We start from the raw sequence: 16,944 nt of genomic DNA on the forward strand, positions 1-16,944 counted from the left end.
CCTAAACAAAAAATATAAAAATTGAAGATTACGATAGAAGAATCATAGATAGTCAAGTATTAATAATTTTAATATGGGAATATATGGGAGAGATTTTTCTTCTCTACTTTTCAGTATTCAATATTGTTTAGTAATCGTATATTTTATTATTCTTCAATGTATATAAGTATTTGTTAACTTCCTTGCTTATAAGTACTCTACTCTATTGCTATAAAGTTTATCAGAAATAAAATCGATATAAGCTCACAAAAACAAAAAGGTAACGTCAGCATATACATAACAGTCAACATATATATACCTTATGATTATAATATGTGTGATATTGTTGTTGTTGTTTATGTATCAAGACCATTTATAAATCAAGGACAATTTTCTTCCTGTCACTTAAATGGTTTGATTCAAAAGGGAGAATATAAAGAAGTTTAAAGTTTGAGGTGTTGACGATACAAAAAAAAATCAATAGCTCACAGATAAAATAGAGTAAAATATACAATAACTTACTATTCTATGCTTAATTATTTACTTTTATCAAATAAAAATATTCTTTTTGATAAATCTTCAGTTCAAACAAAGTACTAGAAAAATAACAATAATAAATTAGTCTGGTATAAAGAAAATTAGAAAACAAATAACAATATAAAATGAAAAGATAAAATACATGGATCAGAAGCGGAATTAGGATTTTCAATAAGGGATTCAAAACGTGTAAAAATAGATAGTCGAAGGGGATTCGACATCTACTATATATACATTAAAACTTATTTAACCATGTATAAATAATATAATTTCATTCGAACCCCTACATACAAGGTAGGCGATAGCTCCGCCCCTGACATGAATATTAGGTAAAACTACTAAATAAGGCAAAAAAGAGACTGATTTCTATCTCTTTTTTATTACGTACTCTTTTTCTATTATAATCTTCGAATTTCTTATCTTTCCTAAAAATAAGTATAGAAAATGTAATTCAATTTTGTGGACAAAAGTTATAGTGATTAAATATCAAGTTGTAGTATTAATTAAATACAATAGCCTTGTCATCGCTAGATTTCCGAATCTAACAAAAGAGATTTAATAATGGCGTCTAAAATTAAGTTCGCACAAGAATATCATTTTTATTTTCTTAAAATTGACGAGAATAAAATATAAATTCCTTCTGGACCCCATTATATAATTCTAGATTTTAGATGTCATCCTTTATACTTAAATATTTAATTATTTCTTTAATATTTAAACCAAATAAAGAGATGCATTATAAATGGTAAAATTTATCCGTACCAAGTATTTATTTAATTATAGATTTTAGTATAAATACATGGTGCGGATAAGTTTTACCCTTTACTTTTTTTCGTTTTGATATATTGGCATATTACATAATTAATTTTATTTAGATCTCAAATGTTTCATTTAATTTTTGTATTTACAAAATAAATACTAAAGAAGTGGTTAAATATTGTTAATTTGATTAAGAAGACGTCATATCAAGACACATACTTAATTTCATTAATTAGTTGGATTTGGTGAGATTATAAACCAATTATGAATATTAAGGGGAAATGACCTTTTTAGTCCCTGTATTAAGGTTATATTCTTATTTTAGTCCTTGTGTAATATAATTTAACACTATTAACCTTCAATTATGTCAAGTGAGTGATTTTGATCCTTCAACTAACAGATTCAGAAAAATTAACAGAGAGTTCACTGTTAAAAGGGATAGTCCGGATATTTCATTTTAATTCTCTTTTTTTGAAAAACAAGCTAAGTCTTTCATGTCTCTATCTTGAAGAACAAGCTCATCAATCTGAGCTACAATTTCAACAAAACCAACTTACTAAGCTTTAGCCCTCCCTCTTACATCGACGAACGATAGATTTGCAGCGAAAATTCTTTTTAAAAGTTGTATGTTTTCTCAAGCAATAACTTTAAAAATACTCGAATTACTCCTTTTAGCAGTGAACTCTCTGTTAACTTTTTAGGATCTGTTAGTTGAAGGATTAAAATCACTCACTTGATATAATTGAAGGTAATAGTGTTAAGTTAGATAACACAAGGACTAAAATAAGAAATTAGCCTCAATATAGAAACTAAAAATGTTGTTTTCCCATATATTAATAATTCATAGCTTTATTTATCCTTTAGGTAATAGGAATTAGCACGTACATAAAATAACAAATCAAATAAATGATTAAAATGTTTAGTTGAAACATCATACATGATATATACCTAATCCCTTTAGAAATATATATATTAAAATAAATATTTACTTTAAATACAAATATATTTTGAACTTTTTTTTTCATGGGATAGTGACTGATTTAACATAACATAAAACATTTTGAATTTGGAGCTTTGTCTGTATTATTAGTAATAAAACGTGGTAATTCAAATCCAAGAGTAGGAAATATCATAAATCAAAAATATTTGACAATCATATATGCTTTTATTTAATTAATTAATTTTAATATAATGACATGCTAGTCTAATTAAGGTCTATGAGGCTATGCTAATCATTCATCTAATTATCATAATTTACTCTTAAAAAAAAGAAGCCTAATGTATTCTTCCATTAGTTTAGTGAATTATTGTCGTAAGTGGCATCGTTTAACATAAATGATTACCAACTGACTAAATATAATTGTTCTGCTAATCATTCCCTAGAGGTAAAAACTGTTTTACTAATTACTATCAGGCACATTGTTTTTTCAAGGCACATTGGTTTGGTATAAAGACAAACAATTATATTACTGGTGTTCATGTTTCACTTTGGTATTTCCATCTTAACCTTAAATTTATCGATAAATATTAGATACTCGAAATATATTTTGTTTGAATTGAAATCATATATATATGATAAAGTATTCTTATTGAACACTCCAGCTTGATATACTTCGAATTTTCACTTCTCATATGTTCACGACCATATGACGATATTATGTCACTTTAAATTTAGCTATGGATAACAACTACTCAAAATAAATAGAATAAGTAACTTGAAAATTGAAGCAATTAACCACTTCATTGTAAAAAAAAAATTACTCTCTTTAATCCAAAATAATTTATTATTATTATTATTATTAATAATAATAATAATAATAATAATAATATAGTTTTTTTGGAGCGTGACATAATTTTCAAGGAAGTTGGTAATGAATTAAAAAGAAGTTGCACTTTTGGAAGAAAATACTTGATACATATTTCCTTGAATTTGGAGAAAATTATTTATTTTGGACCATAGAAAATATTGCAAATTCATTTATTTTGGATGAAAGGGAGTATCAGACATGCAGGATGTATATTAGTCAAAAAATTTATATATAAATAATTACTAGCTAGGTAGACAACAAACTTTTCATTTAAAACTACCTTGTTCTAAATCAAGAAGTTTAAATATTTATTGATTTGTCTAAATAATTTTAAGAACATTTTCATTTTCTTTTTACCATGTCATTTGAGTTTCTGTCTCTTTAACCTCTATCAGACTTTTTTTTTTGTCGATTGAAGAAAATTTTAATTTATATCACTTCAAAAAGCGAGTGAAATCCTATTTATCTTATTAATCAATTAAGTGTGATGCAAACGAGCAAAATATAAAGTGCGCTAAGATGTAACCTTCTTCATGCAATTGTTATTCTCTTACTTTTTTCTTTCGAGTCGAAATTTACTAGATATAAAAAATATTGTGTAAAAATAAAATGTGACTTTTATTAAGCAAAAAGAATAAAGTTTTGAGATATCTAGCTGTAATCATAATAATTTCAAAACAAAAAGCAAAACAAGAATTGGATTGTTATACACCTTTATATTTTTGTCATATAGTATTTGATGATTTGGTTTGTTGATTCAGAAGAAGAGCATAAAAGAGTTGATTCCAAGTATCAGGCACACCAGCAAGACACCAATGACTACAATCATTACCCTTTTTGATCTTTGTATCATTATCATCATCATTATTATTATTATTATTATTATTATTATTATTATTATTATTATTATTATTATTATTCATACCATAAATTGAAGGGTGTCCATCTTTTCTTAGTTGAGAAAGTAATGTAATGTCAAGTAATGTCACTTGTTTTGACATATTGCCAATAATTTCTTTCACAATTGTTGCTGCTGCCATTGGTCCACCAGGATACACTGAGCCACTAATTGGTTGTGTCTCTCCATTGCAATTGCTACTTGGTTTGCTAGCATTCCATTCTTGCCCACTGATTTAATAAATTTGTATGAGTTAAAATGAGCTGAATTAATAAATGAACGATTTTTCAAAATCATAATCAAAATTAGTTAGGCTATGATGAGTGAAGCCAATATGGTTAAATAAATAATGGTCATGTCTTACTAAATCTTACATAAATGGTACTCCTAACTTACATAAATGGTACTCCTAAAAATGTATAAATCAAATATACGATAATTATATATTTATAATGGTAGGATCAAAAAGGAAAGTGTGGTACTCCTAATGTATAAATCAAATATACAATAATAATATATTTATAATGGTAGGATCAAAAAGGAAAGTGAAGAATATTCCTCCGTTTCTATTTATATATCATTCTTATTAAATATATATGGTTCTAAATAGTATTTGTCATTTCACAAAATCAATGCATAAATGACATTATTTTTTTTATTTTAATTTACCCTTAAGTTATTAGCATTGAAAATATATATATATATATTTAACCAATACAGAAAAATTAAGTAAATAATTCATATTCATTGATCAAAATAAATTAATTCATATTTATTGATTAAAAACTTGAATTCAAAAAAAACATTAAATAAGAATAGAATAATAAATTTAGTTAATTTTTTCAATGTACGTAAAATTTAATATATTGACATGTAAATAAGAACGGAGAAATTATATTATACCTGTAATGTGTAGGAGAAATGCCTTGAAAGAATACTCTTGTTTTGGTTGGATCAATATTTGATTCTACCCAATTAGACCAAGTTTTTAGTCCCTCTTTAAAGGCCACTAAACGATCCATGTCTTTATATATTTGATCTCCTTTTTGTATAAAATCCCATCTGAAATAAATACATAAATTTCATCATTTTGAGATGTAAAAAAAAATGTTTGGACTAAATTAGAGGCACACTTGGTTAGTGAAGAAAAAATATAAATATATATGTTATTAGTTTTAAAATCTAATATTTATATTGTAAAAAAATTAACACATATATATACAGTCGTATGCTAAAATCTATGAATTTAGATGAATTCATAGCTAATACATTATATATGCCCTTGGGCGTGAAACGAAGTAAGTTAACCAGTGTATAAATAGACGTGTTATTAACCCATTCAAATTTAAACGAGATTAATTAAGTAAATCTTACGATTGTTGGCTTCCCTTGTGGAGCCACCAATGCCAAGTATTGAAAATGAGCATGTCGAATCCTTTCCAAGCGTCGCCGTTTTGGATTGAATCAAGCTTTAGAACTCTTCCTATTTTCTCTTTTACCAAATCTACCAAAAATGCATTTCGTGATAAAATCAAAGAAACATTATAGTCCTGCCACAAATTCCCAAATGTAATTATAATTATGAACAAACTATTATATGTATATTTTATATTTGTAAAAAATTCAAATATGCAATTGAATTTAATAATTAAAATTGTAGCTTACCTATAATTAGCTAGGAACTATCGACAAATTCTTAAGCTAATTTCATGTTTTCTTATAGTGAAAATTGGGACATTATATTCAAAATCAACTGTTAATGAAATGACTTATATATACACTACTCATAAACATGATGAGAGGAGAGAAGAGAATTGATAAGTAATAAAATGTTTAGATAATGTCACGTGATATAATGAATAATAACATGTATGGTCCAAATTGATAACGATTGGATATTTTCAAAATAAATTGTAAACGAAAAATATATGTAAAGATATTCATTAAATTAAATTTAATGACATATTTAAGCAATTTTCGTCAAACTTTTACCTGAAAAACAAAATTGGAGATATCTCCTTTTCTTTGGAGTGTGTAGTTGAGCTTGGGTAAGGCTGCATGCAACATACATGTGAGTGATTTCCATTGATTAAGGCTCAATGAGTCCCCTATGAACATTATCTTCTTTCCCCTCACCCTCTTCAAAAAATTCAATCCTTCAAATCTGTCCACAAAAATAAATAAATAGGATTTTTAATTTAATCAGAGACGGAATCAGAATTTTTTTAAAACAAAAATAAAAAACCCAACACCAATAGACTTTGAGCCTACGGGTGTGGGGTCTAGACTAGATCCCTACCATGTGATATATAAATAGAAGTACCTTCAATAGATTAGAGGGGATATAGACCTTATTTTTAACGAGCAAAAGAGACTAATTAAACAATCTAAAGGAAAGAAAGTAGCCTATATACAAATTCCTTTCGGGACTATTACAATTAATTAACTAACAAAAACGTTACATTTCTCAAATCTTCTTCTAATTGTAGGGAGTTGCCATTTATCGAGTTAAAATAATCCTCTTGCGCGCCTCTCTACTAGAGTTCTCGCTATAGATTTGACAAAACTCCAATAACTTTTGCCAAAATTCTGTATTTGTATAGTCAAAAGCTTAGTCAGAATATTTAGTTTATAGACTTAATTTCATGATACACAATTCTTTGTTTAGTAGGTTCTGGATATAGATTATATGTACATATTGAATGAATTTTATAACACAAATATAAAGTTTGAGTCAAAATTATTGAATTCTGTCGAATCTGTAATTATCACTCGCATATATAATTCATGATGTATAAACTCAAAATTCAGGATCGACCTCTCATTATTAATGCAAATAAGCCACAATGAGTACTTAATTAATTGATGATACTATATATAAACTTACTTGGGCAATTCACATGAATTAGGCTTCCATTTGTACTTAAGATAGAGTTTATCAGGTCTTCCATTTCCTTGGCAATTGAATTGTCCTTCAATAAAAGAACAAATAGATGAATTATAAAATGGATATGAATTATCATAAATCCAATTGCCCTGAAATAAATCACATGAGTTGTTTGATTTAGATCCTCTTGAGTGACTTAAATGTTTCAATAGTACTACAGCACTAGTTAACTCATAATTTAGGCACAAAATAGCATAAATTAAACAAATAAAATTGAAATATTTTCTTGTTTCCATCAAGGAATTAAGAGGGAAGAAAAAAAATTAAATTTAGAAAAAGGAAATTTTTTTAAAAATTTGAAAAGGATTAGTTTTGGATCAATATTGGTGATGTATATATTGTTGGGACATGATATTTATTTGGTAGAATTTATAATTATTTTCACTTTATGTAGTGACTTTAGGTAAAGCATAAATGTTCTAATTATTATTGCTTTTTATTTACAATTTGTTTGTAGGAAGTTTCAGCAATTTATAAAATTGATACTTCGAAGCAAAGTTATATATATATAGTTTCTTTATTCATCTTCACATTTGGTTATCAAGTGATATTACATGGCCCTTTATACTTATTTATAATTTTCTTAATTTGTTCTCGTTTATGTGACATATTTTTTTGTATGTTTAAAAAAGATAAACTTATTTTTAAATATAAAAATAACTTTTCTCGAACATTTCATTTTACCATTATTAACAAGTTTGTTTAGCCACACAAATAGCTAACATGTTTAATATCACAAGTTTTAGAAGTATGTTAAATCACACAAATATTATGACAAACAATACATGTATATAAGACCATAAATTTTTAAAATTTGTTTTCAATTTTGGAGTCTGTATATAGTTGACTATCGAATATTTTCCCTTATTTGTGTGGATTTAATTGTTTACTATGATTTTAAACCACGTCATCCCTTGACCCAATACAAAAACAACAACATAATACCAATATAAACTTAGAAAATAATGTTTAAGGATGACTAATTGTTCAGGCGATAGTGATAATATCTTGTATTTGAATTGATAATTCACTTTCTCTAAATAATGAGGAAGAGGATCAAAATGTGTCGCTGAATTTAAAAAGGATCATCTAAGATTGATCAATGTCCTCTTAAAATCATGAGAAAAATCTATATATTCATAATGCAATAAAAGAATAATTAACTTGTACTTAATTTCCTCTATTTCAATTTATCGTATTTTAGTTCTTAAAAGAACAATTACCTTGCACTTATCTCTTTATTTTTCAAAATTTATGTGTTTCACTTCTTTTTAAAATCTGATCTTCTATATTTACAAAGTTTTTAATTTCAATATTTCATTTTACTATTAGCGACATTACATGTATAACACAACTCGTCTAAAATCACACTATTCAATTATATTTTTCTTCGTTTAAGACTACAAGACTCAAACTAATTCTTTTCATTTTTTTATAATTTCATATAACTGTTCAAGTGTTTGAAGAATTACATCGTGCAAAATATATAGCAAAATCACATAACAATGTTATATAATATTTCATTCCAAGTATCAGGAACTCCTGCTAGGCACCAATGACTACAATCCATTCCTTTTCTTCCATTCATTCCATAAATTGAAGGATGTCCATCTTTACGTAATAACGAAAGATTAGTTACATCAAGCAATGTCACTTCCTTTTTAATCGTTCGTAATACATTTTTTTGCACTGTCAATGATGGCGGTAGACCGGCCGGATACATCGATCCGTTTAGCGGTCGCATCTGTCCCGAGCACGTTTTTATGCCTGGTTGACCCCATTCGGTACCACTATTATTTAAAAGAGAGACGAATTTAAAATTAGACAACTTTTACATATAGCAAATAAAAAATTCATATTTGTATGCTTTAGCAAAGTTTGCATAATTGCGCTCCATAGCAAACACAGAAACTATATAATTCGCTATACATATACGGTTGAAGCAAATTGTATAAAACGAAGTGTATAAAACAAGAAAGAGAAAGACACTTGGGCAGAGAACTGTATAAAAACGAAGTGTATAAAAGAAATTGTATTATTATAAGTGTGTAGAACGATTATATACAATTTGAATTTGTATAAAATGAGAAAGAGAGAAAGACAAAAGAGACTTGACAAGGAATATACAATTAAATCGAATTGTATAAAATGAGAAAGAGAGAAATTAGATACAATTGAAAATTGTATAAAACGAGAAAGAGAGAAAGACAAAAGAAATTGGGCAGAGGAGTATTTTTATTGTATAATTATAAGTGTACAGGACGAAAATATATGTACTTGCATGTGTATATGCAATTTTCTCACGCATTATACAAACAGAAACACAATTTATACATTTCGCTTCTGTTTGTATAAGTGAGAAAGGCGAGGGTTGCAAGCGAGATTTGGGAGAGTGGCGAACGAGATCTGGAAGAGGGGAGAGAGAGGAACAAAAATATATGTATTTATACAATTTTCTCTATTTTATACAATCAGAAACAATTTTTATATACTTGTGTTTGTATAAAAAGTGAGGAAGCGAGCGAGAGATTGGAGGAGAGTGGCAAGCGAGATATTTGGGAGAGAGGCGCTTGACAATTTATTGCAAACGTTTGCTATAGAGCACAATTAAATCAAACCCTAGCTACTCCATTTATTTAGATTATTAATTTGCTATTATATACAATTTTCCATTTAAAATTTGAATGTCAGGCTAGTTGTTGGGCTGCTTGTTAATCTATTTAAGCATTGATTGAAATGTAACTGTGAAAACTCACATGTTACTAGTGGGAGGTGACAGATATCTCATGAAATAATTAGTTGAGGTACGAAAAAACTAATTCGAATACCACGATCATAAAATACATTTTTTAAAAATAAAAATAATAAAATTGGTATGTGCTCTACTTACACTTACTTGTAATGTGATGGTGAAATTCCTTGAAAAAAGACCAATTGTTTTGAAGGAACAATGTTGGTGTCGATCCATTTAGCCCATGTAAGCAAGGCTTTCTCAAAAGCAACCATACGATCCATATCTTTGTAATATTTGCCTCTTACTTTAATATAATCCCATCTACAAAGATTATAAAATCAAAAAATTTAAAAAAAAATCTTGGCGAACTTATTAATTATAATAATAATAATAATAATAAGCAAATTACTAGTTATGTATACTAACGGTTGAGAAATTCCTCTACGATTCCACCAATGCCAAGTATTGAAAATGAGCATATCAATTCCTTTCCATAATTTACCACCTTTAATTGAGTCTAATTTTAATATTCTTCCCTTTTTTTCCATCACAATATCCACTAAATATACACTCCGGTCTAACATCACTTGAACTCCAAAATCCTGAAAAAATAAAAAGGTGAATTTTTTTTTATTAAATTTTAGGTTTTGAACTTAAATTTAGAGGAAAAATAGAAAGAAAAGAAGTTTAAAAAAAATCATGAAAAGGGTGAGCTTTTATAGTATGTGATAGGTTAATTATTAATGTGTCATTTTATGAACTATTATTTTTTTGTATTTATCCGATTAATCTGAATTCATATTTGTCACGCCCATACCTTGGTGGGGGTGGATCGACACTTAATGCCTTATAGAGAAATTGTGAGACATAAAGAAACATATTAGCATAGAAAAATCACACTCTTGGTATAAAACGATTCTTGATTCCTATTTGAAGCGTCTTCATTTTCGGACATCAAATACAAAATCTATTATTAAAGTTGGAGACAATTATAAAATTTACGTGTATAATTATTTTATAAGTAATATGATTATGTATATTTATTGTCTACACTTTTAGTACATAAAGCTTAAACTCGAAAAAAGAAATACTAGAAAAACTTGAGATATTTCCTCGATGGCTCTAATTACTTCGCTTGACCATGCTATTCCATAACGTGGAAATATGTACGAAGCTGAAAACGACCTAACTCAATTTCAAAAGTTAGCTCAGGAGGGGACGTTTGTTCAAGTTCATGTAAGAAGACCAATTTCCCATCTCTTTACCGATACAAAACTTCTTAACAAAAACAAATTAATTTTTTTTTTCTAAAAAAGGAAGTGACTTCTCTAGCTCTAACACTTTCATTTCAATTATTGGTACGTTGATTGTTGAGGTCTTGAATTCGAATGATACCGATAATATTGACAAAATACTCTAACGTATTTGTCCAGGAAACATAAATGAAATGTGTTGAGACAGGAACAGTTCTAACTCCTAACAAATAATTTAAAGGCATGTGGTTCATAAATAACAAATTGATAATTTTTTATATTTTGAAAAATGTAACAATTAGATAAGATATATACGTGAACCAATTGCTCATATGTCACTATAGGAAGACAACTTATATGGTTTATTTAAGTTCATTTCCAGTCAATTTCACATTTTAGGACCCCCCATTCTTAATAATTTGTATGTTTGTATTTAGATAAGATACACAATAATTAGTTCTGTCTAGACACTGTTGATTAATCAATATTTAATAATCCAGCCAAATCCTTCACTATCACAAAAAGACTTGGTATTATATATGTATAGGTACAAATAAGACGGTAAATGGACGAATTGAATTAAATTTTGGGAGGACGGAGTTAATAAAATAAGGAAAAACTGCAGTGTCTAATGTGTTTGGATGATTTTGTTTATAAAATATGTACCCAGTATATAAATAGTATATACTACATATACATAATATACACAACATGTACGATCATTTTTTTAAAAAAAAGAATCTTATTATATGGTGCAAATGAATATTTAGGATAAAAATGAAAAAAGGGAATTTACCAAAAAGGTGAAAATGGAGACATCACCAATTCTTGTTGTATTATAATTGGCTTTAGGCTGTGATGTGTAAAGAAGGCATACAAGTGACAGCCACTGATTTCTGCTAAGAGAATCTCCCACAAACATTATGCTTTTTCCTTTGAATTTCTTTAAAAATGCTCCTCCATCAAATCTGTATATAATATGTATAGTAATATATAGTAATATATATAAAGACAAAAAAAAAAATAGTAACCATCTTTTTGTAGAATCCACTAAGAGTTGTTATCATTTCTTTAATTATAAGATGGAATTACATGAGCTTTTTAACTAACTTCAATTATAGTGATATGAGTGTAGACTTAGCCTAGTGAGACTCATAATAAGATGACTTACTAGGGTTTTAATAGTTATAGCTAAGTCGTCTATCGAAGGGATATAGAATATCAATATCAGATTCATTTGAACACAGTAATCTATACTTTATAAAACGTTTTGGGGCAAAAAGAGAGAAATGTATTAGCCAATTACTAAAAGGTAAAAGGCAAAGATATTGCATTGTGGTATTTCAAAATATGATTGCCCCAACCACTTTTCTTGACTAGTTAGGCGTCACTATATCTATTAACTCTTTGAAAAAATAATTTTGAGTATAAGTTAATAAAGTACCACCTCAAAAATCTAGATCCACTATTATAATTGCATATATTTATTAACTCTCCGGAAAATTAATTCTACAACTTATATGAATAAGCTAATAGAGTATCACCCTAAAATTTTAGATCCGTCACTCTAAGCTAATTTGACCAAAGCTTAACCAAACTCATGCTCTTATAAAGTTATTTTTCCATTAGACTTTAATATGGAGGATACATATTGCAACTCAAAATTATATATAGCATATAATATTAGTATATGTATAACTTAAATTCATACTAAAATAATTTAACACATGTAGTAACAAGCATATTATTAGAGATAGAGGGCAATAGGAGTATTAGTTTGATTGTACACAGAATTTAAGAAATAAAATGAGATTTTTAAATTTTATGATCTTAAAGGACAAAATGTATTGTATATTCATTTTTATGGTCTCAAACTAGTTGGAATTGAAAAACTTACGTAATATTGAAAGAAACACTATATTTTGAAACAAATTAAAAAGAAAAGTAAGACAATTAAATCGAGATAGACAGAGTACGTACCTTGTTAAGGAACAACCATGAGGCTTCCATCTATATTTAAGGTAATCTTTATCTAGACGACCATTTCTCTGGCAATTGAATTCATGTTCAATAAAAGGACAATGAGTTGAATTGTAAAGAGGATAATTATTAGTTTCATCCTCGATCCAACTTCCTTTGAATAAATTGCAGTTTTTCTTGTGCGGCTGCGCCGCAGTTGTGTGGCGCAGAAGAAGAACTAAAAGACTTATGAGAATACAAATTAATAGTGTGAAAAATGTCCAGCCGATCCGCAAGCCTATCGATCTCATCATTATAGCTTTTGAAGATTTAGAACTATTTTAGAGAGAAAAACAGAAGAAACAGAGGTTAATAAGAAGAAATCATAAAAAAAAAAAAGGTTACTATTTATATAAATTATCTGTGGTATTTAAAATATATATGTATATATATATATGATAAATTTATTATTTTATTCTTATTAATTAACAGATTCTAATCAGTGGTATTCAGTACAATTTTTTAAATATAGTAATTTGATACTATTAAATAGAGGATATAATAGAAAAAAAATAATACTGTTAAAAATAAGAAGTAAAAATAAAAATTAAATTTGAAAATATTTGACGAGATTTGAAGAGGACACACTTGATTAAAGAGCACAAAGATCAAAAAAAAAATTCAATATTTGAGGGACTAAAGTGCATGTATCTCACAAGTTATTATTTTTAGGGAATGTCATCAATTGGGGACCATACTTTAGGAATAAGATGCTTTGGTTTATTTTAATAAATATATATATTTTTGGTCAATTATCTAGTGATTGGTATTTATATAATTAAAATATGGTACGTCTCCGTTATAAAGGAAAGAAATGATAATTTATATAATCAATTACATTTAGAAAAAGTTTAATCTTAAATTTAATCTCCTATTAACTCTATACATAAATTATGTTGTGTTCAAAGGGGGTGATAAATAACCTCTGTTTTTTCGATCCATACTCTTTAGACTATAAAATGAATTATATCTTTTTGTAAATATTGAATCCCTAAGACATAGAAAAATGCAAAGATTTGCCTACCTGACAATTATATCAAATTAAATATTTTAATCTCAATGATTAAAACTCAAAATGAAATTAAATATATTAGCACACATTTACTATTTATTGATTTTGTGTAAACACTCCGTTTTGATTAAATTTTTGTAAACTTAAACTAAATTTTTAGGATCTTTGAAGACACTAGGAATCAGCCATGGCCCATGGGCCAGTTTAGTGGATGAAGCCCATGATTATGATATAGGGCCTTTTCTGGACTAACTTTTGTAATGGACCCTAAGTCCAGTTAATCTATAAGTTTAGTAAAAATAATTAAAATTCTAATTTATTCAGATTTATTTTCCACTTTTCTTTCTAACAAGGGAAAAGGGTCTAATATACCCCTCAACTTTGTCATTTGGAGCTGATATACCCCTCGTTATAAAAGTGACTCATATATGCCCTTACCGTTATACAAACGGCTCACATGTACCCCTGCCGTTACAAAACGGCTCACATATACCCTTCATTTAACGGATGTTAAAAAATTAGTTTTAAATTTATATTTATTACTTCTAATTTTTTTTTAAAAATGATTTAGGGGTATATATGATTCTTCTATCAAAGTTCAAGGTATATTTTAATTTTTTTCATACATAAATTATTTTTGACTTCTTTTATTATAATTATTTGAGTTTCTTATTCTTATTTGGTCTTTTTCTTTCATTCCTCAGTTTAAAGAAAAAAATTAAACTATTTTTTTGTGTATTGTAATTTAATTTTGTATTCGAAGAAAAAATTTGGTCATCTACAATAAGTTTTACAAGAATATTAGTGAAACATAAATAAATTTGATTATCAAAATAATAATTATAAATTAGTCATTGAAACAAAAAAAATTTAAAAAAAATGTTTGACAAGGATTAAATTTACTCATATGGGGTTATATTTTTTAGAAAAAAATAATAAAAATTTAGATTAACATTATTTTTTTTTCATTTCCGTTAGAGGAAAAGGGTATATGTGAGTCATTTGTTTACAAGCAGGGGTATATATGAACCACTTTCATAACAAGGGGTATATCAAATCTAAATGACAAAGTTAAGGGGTATATCAGACCCTTTTCCCTTCTAACAAAGTCGACTTCAAAAACGAAATCTCTGACTAAAGAAGAATGACATTCCATTCCTTTTACCAATTATTTGCATGGCAATGGTTTTTATGTGACACAACATAAGCCATTCTTTTTTGCTTTTACTTTTTTTAATCATTAATTATATTGTGTAATATTTTGAATAAAATTTAATGAAATGTACATATTCTTCTTCCAGTTGTTGAGATAGTAGACTAGTAGTTTATCCTTTGATAATTATATTGTGTAATATTTAAAAATAAAATTTAATGTAAGGTACATATTCTTGTTGAGGTAGTAATGGATTCCCATGCAGCCATAAAATACAAAAAGAAAATTGAGCTGCGGAGTGTCACAATTTATCTGGATATCTGTGCCCATTCCATAAATTGTCTGACATTTGGACTATATTTCTATTTACTTTTAAAAAAATACAATTGTTAATATTATTAAATTGAAATGTTAGTCATTTGAATCCACACACGATGAGGGCGGGCAGCTCAGTGTATTAAGCATTAATATTTACAGAGGACCATATATTTATGGGGTGTGATCTAGATATGTTGATGTAAGTATTAATGAGTTATTTCATGGCTCAAATTCATGATTTGTTGATTACACAAAGATAAATTTTATTTTGCTTCAAAGCACCTCTTATTAAATTATAAGAGTGTATAGAAATTATAATGTGGCAAATCGTCTAAGATATATTCGAGTTTATTTGTAAATATGATGTCGGATAGGACACATATTATGTCTTATATAAGACACATATTATGAGATATAAGATATGTGTCTACTTATTCAAATTTATATAATTTTAAGTGTCTACTTGCGCATATCCAAAATTGAAGAATATAAATGTAAAATTGATACGAAACCTACGAAACCTAAAGAACACGTTTAATTTATATATTTTCAAAATCTTATTCACTTTTTTTGTTCTCACTTTGGTTAGTCAATCTTAGTTTTTTAATGTAAGTGTATATGTTCTTGTTTCTTTAATTTTTTTTCCCCATTTAATTTTCGAATCTTCGATGGGATTAGTTAATCAAGGATATTGATATGTGTGACACACTGCAGCATAAGTTATCCTGAAGCAAAAATTGAGCTGAGAATCACAGAAATCAGATAACAATTTATCCAATTACTTTATTTGGACTTTGAATGCATTTTAAGAATAAATAATATTTACCAGCATATCCATAATAATTATATATGGTCTTAGGTCAGTAAAATGATTTGGTAATAGGATAGATAACTTTTTTTTACTAATATGTTTTTAAAAATTAAAAGATACAGGAGAATATGAATAAAAGAAGTACCAGATATAGTTTATTAAGTTAACCTAATCTAATGTAGATTGGTTTTTTTCCTCTTAAATATTGCACATTTTTCTTTAATACTTTCTCCATCTCATATTTAACAGATCACTTTTTATTTTTTACGGTATTTAAGAAATCATAAATAAAAAGTTAATTTTACTAATTCATTTCTTACAAAAAATTTTGAAAATTTTACAAACAAATGTGAATACTTTCAAAATTAGTTACAAGGGTGATATAGGAAAATTTTAGTTAATGTTTAGTGAGATGATTAACTGATGTGAGATAACTATTTTCTAGTATAATGATCAACTAATATGAGATACAGGGATTACTACGATGGACGTAGCTCGAAACAACAACCGACTTTAAACTTGAATTTTTATCATGGTAATTATTTTGGGATAATATTTTGAGATGAAACTAAAGTTAAAATGAGACGAAGTAATATTTTTCTCTTTTTAATTTGCTATTGGCTAATGCAAATAAGCAAATCTACCAATGTGAACCAATCCAATTGTTTAGCATTCCAAGAAAATAAAAAAAATAATTTCTTCCTTATAAAATAGGC

The 16,944-nt window shown here is 27.0% G+C and overlaps 2 protein-coding genes across 2 annotated transcripts; both read right to left on the reverse strand.

The window, feature by feature from the left end:
* Positions 1–3,682: 3,682 nt before the first annotated feature.
* On the reverse strand, positions 3,683–7,283 carry LOC107025376 (protein trichome birefringence-like 41). Its single transcript, XM_015226166.2, has 5 exons — positions 6,869–7,283; positions 5,974–6,145; positions 5,356–5,531; positions 4,885–5,043; positions 3,683–4,211 (listed from the first exon to the last, which is right to left on the reverse strand). The coding sequence occupies exons 1-5, from the start codon at positions 7,162–7,164 to the stop codon at positions 3,809–3,811; spliced, it is 1,206 nt and encodes a 401-aa protein (XP_015081652.1). The 5' UTR covers positions 7,165–7,283; the 3' UTR covers positions 3,683–3,808.
* Positions 7,284–8,329: 1,046 nt separating this feature from the next.
* On the reverse strand, positions 8,330–13,242 carry LOC107024554 (protein trichome birefringence-like 41). Its single transcript, XM_015225547.2, has 5 exons — positions 12,896–13,242; positions 11,712–11,883; positions 10,089–10,264; positions 9,825–9,983; positions 8,330–8,718 (listed from the first exon to the last, which is right to left on the reverse strand). Exons 1-5 carry the CDS (start codon positions 13,186–13,188, stop codon positions 8,424–8,426), a joined length of 1,095 nt encoding a protein of 364 aa, XP_015081033.1. The 5' UTR covers positions 13,189–13,242; the 3' UTR covers positions 8,330–8,423.
* Positions 13,243–16,944: the final 3,702 nt, after the last annotated feature.

The sequence above is a fragment of the Solanum pennellii genome, chromosome 7, assembly GCF_001406875.1.
Source record: "Solanum pennellii chromosome 7, SPENNV200".
NCBI classification, from domain to species: domain Eukaryota; kingdom Viridiplantae; phylum Streptophyta; class Magnoliopsida; order Solanales; family Solanaceae; genus Solanum; species Solanum pennellii.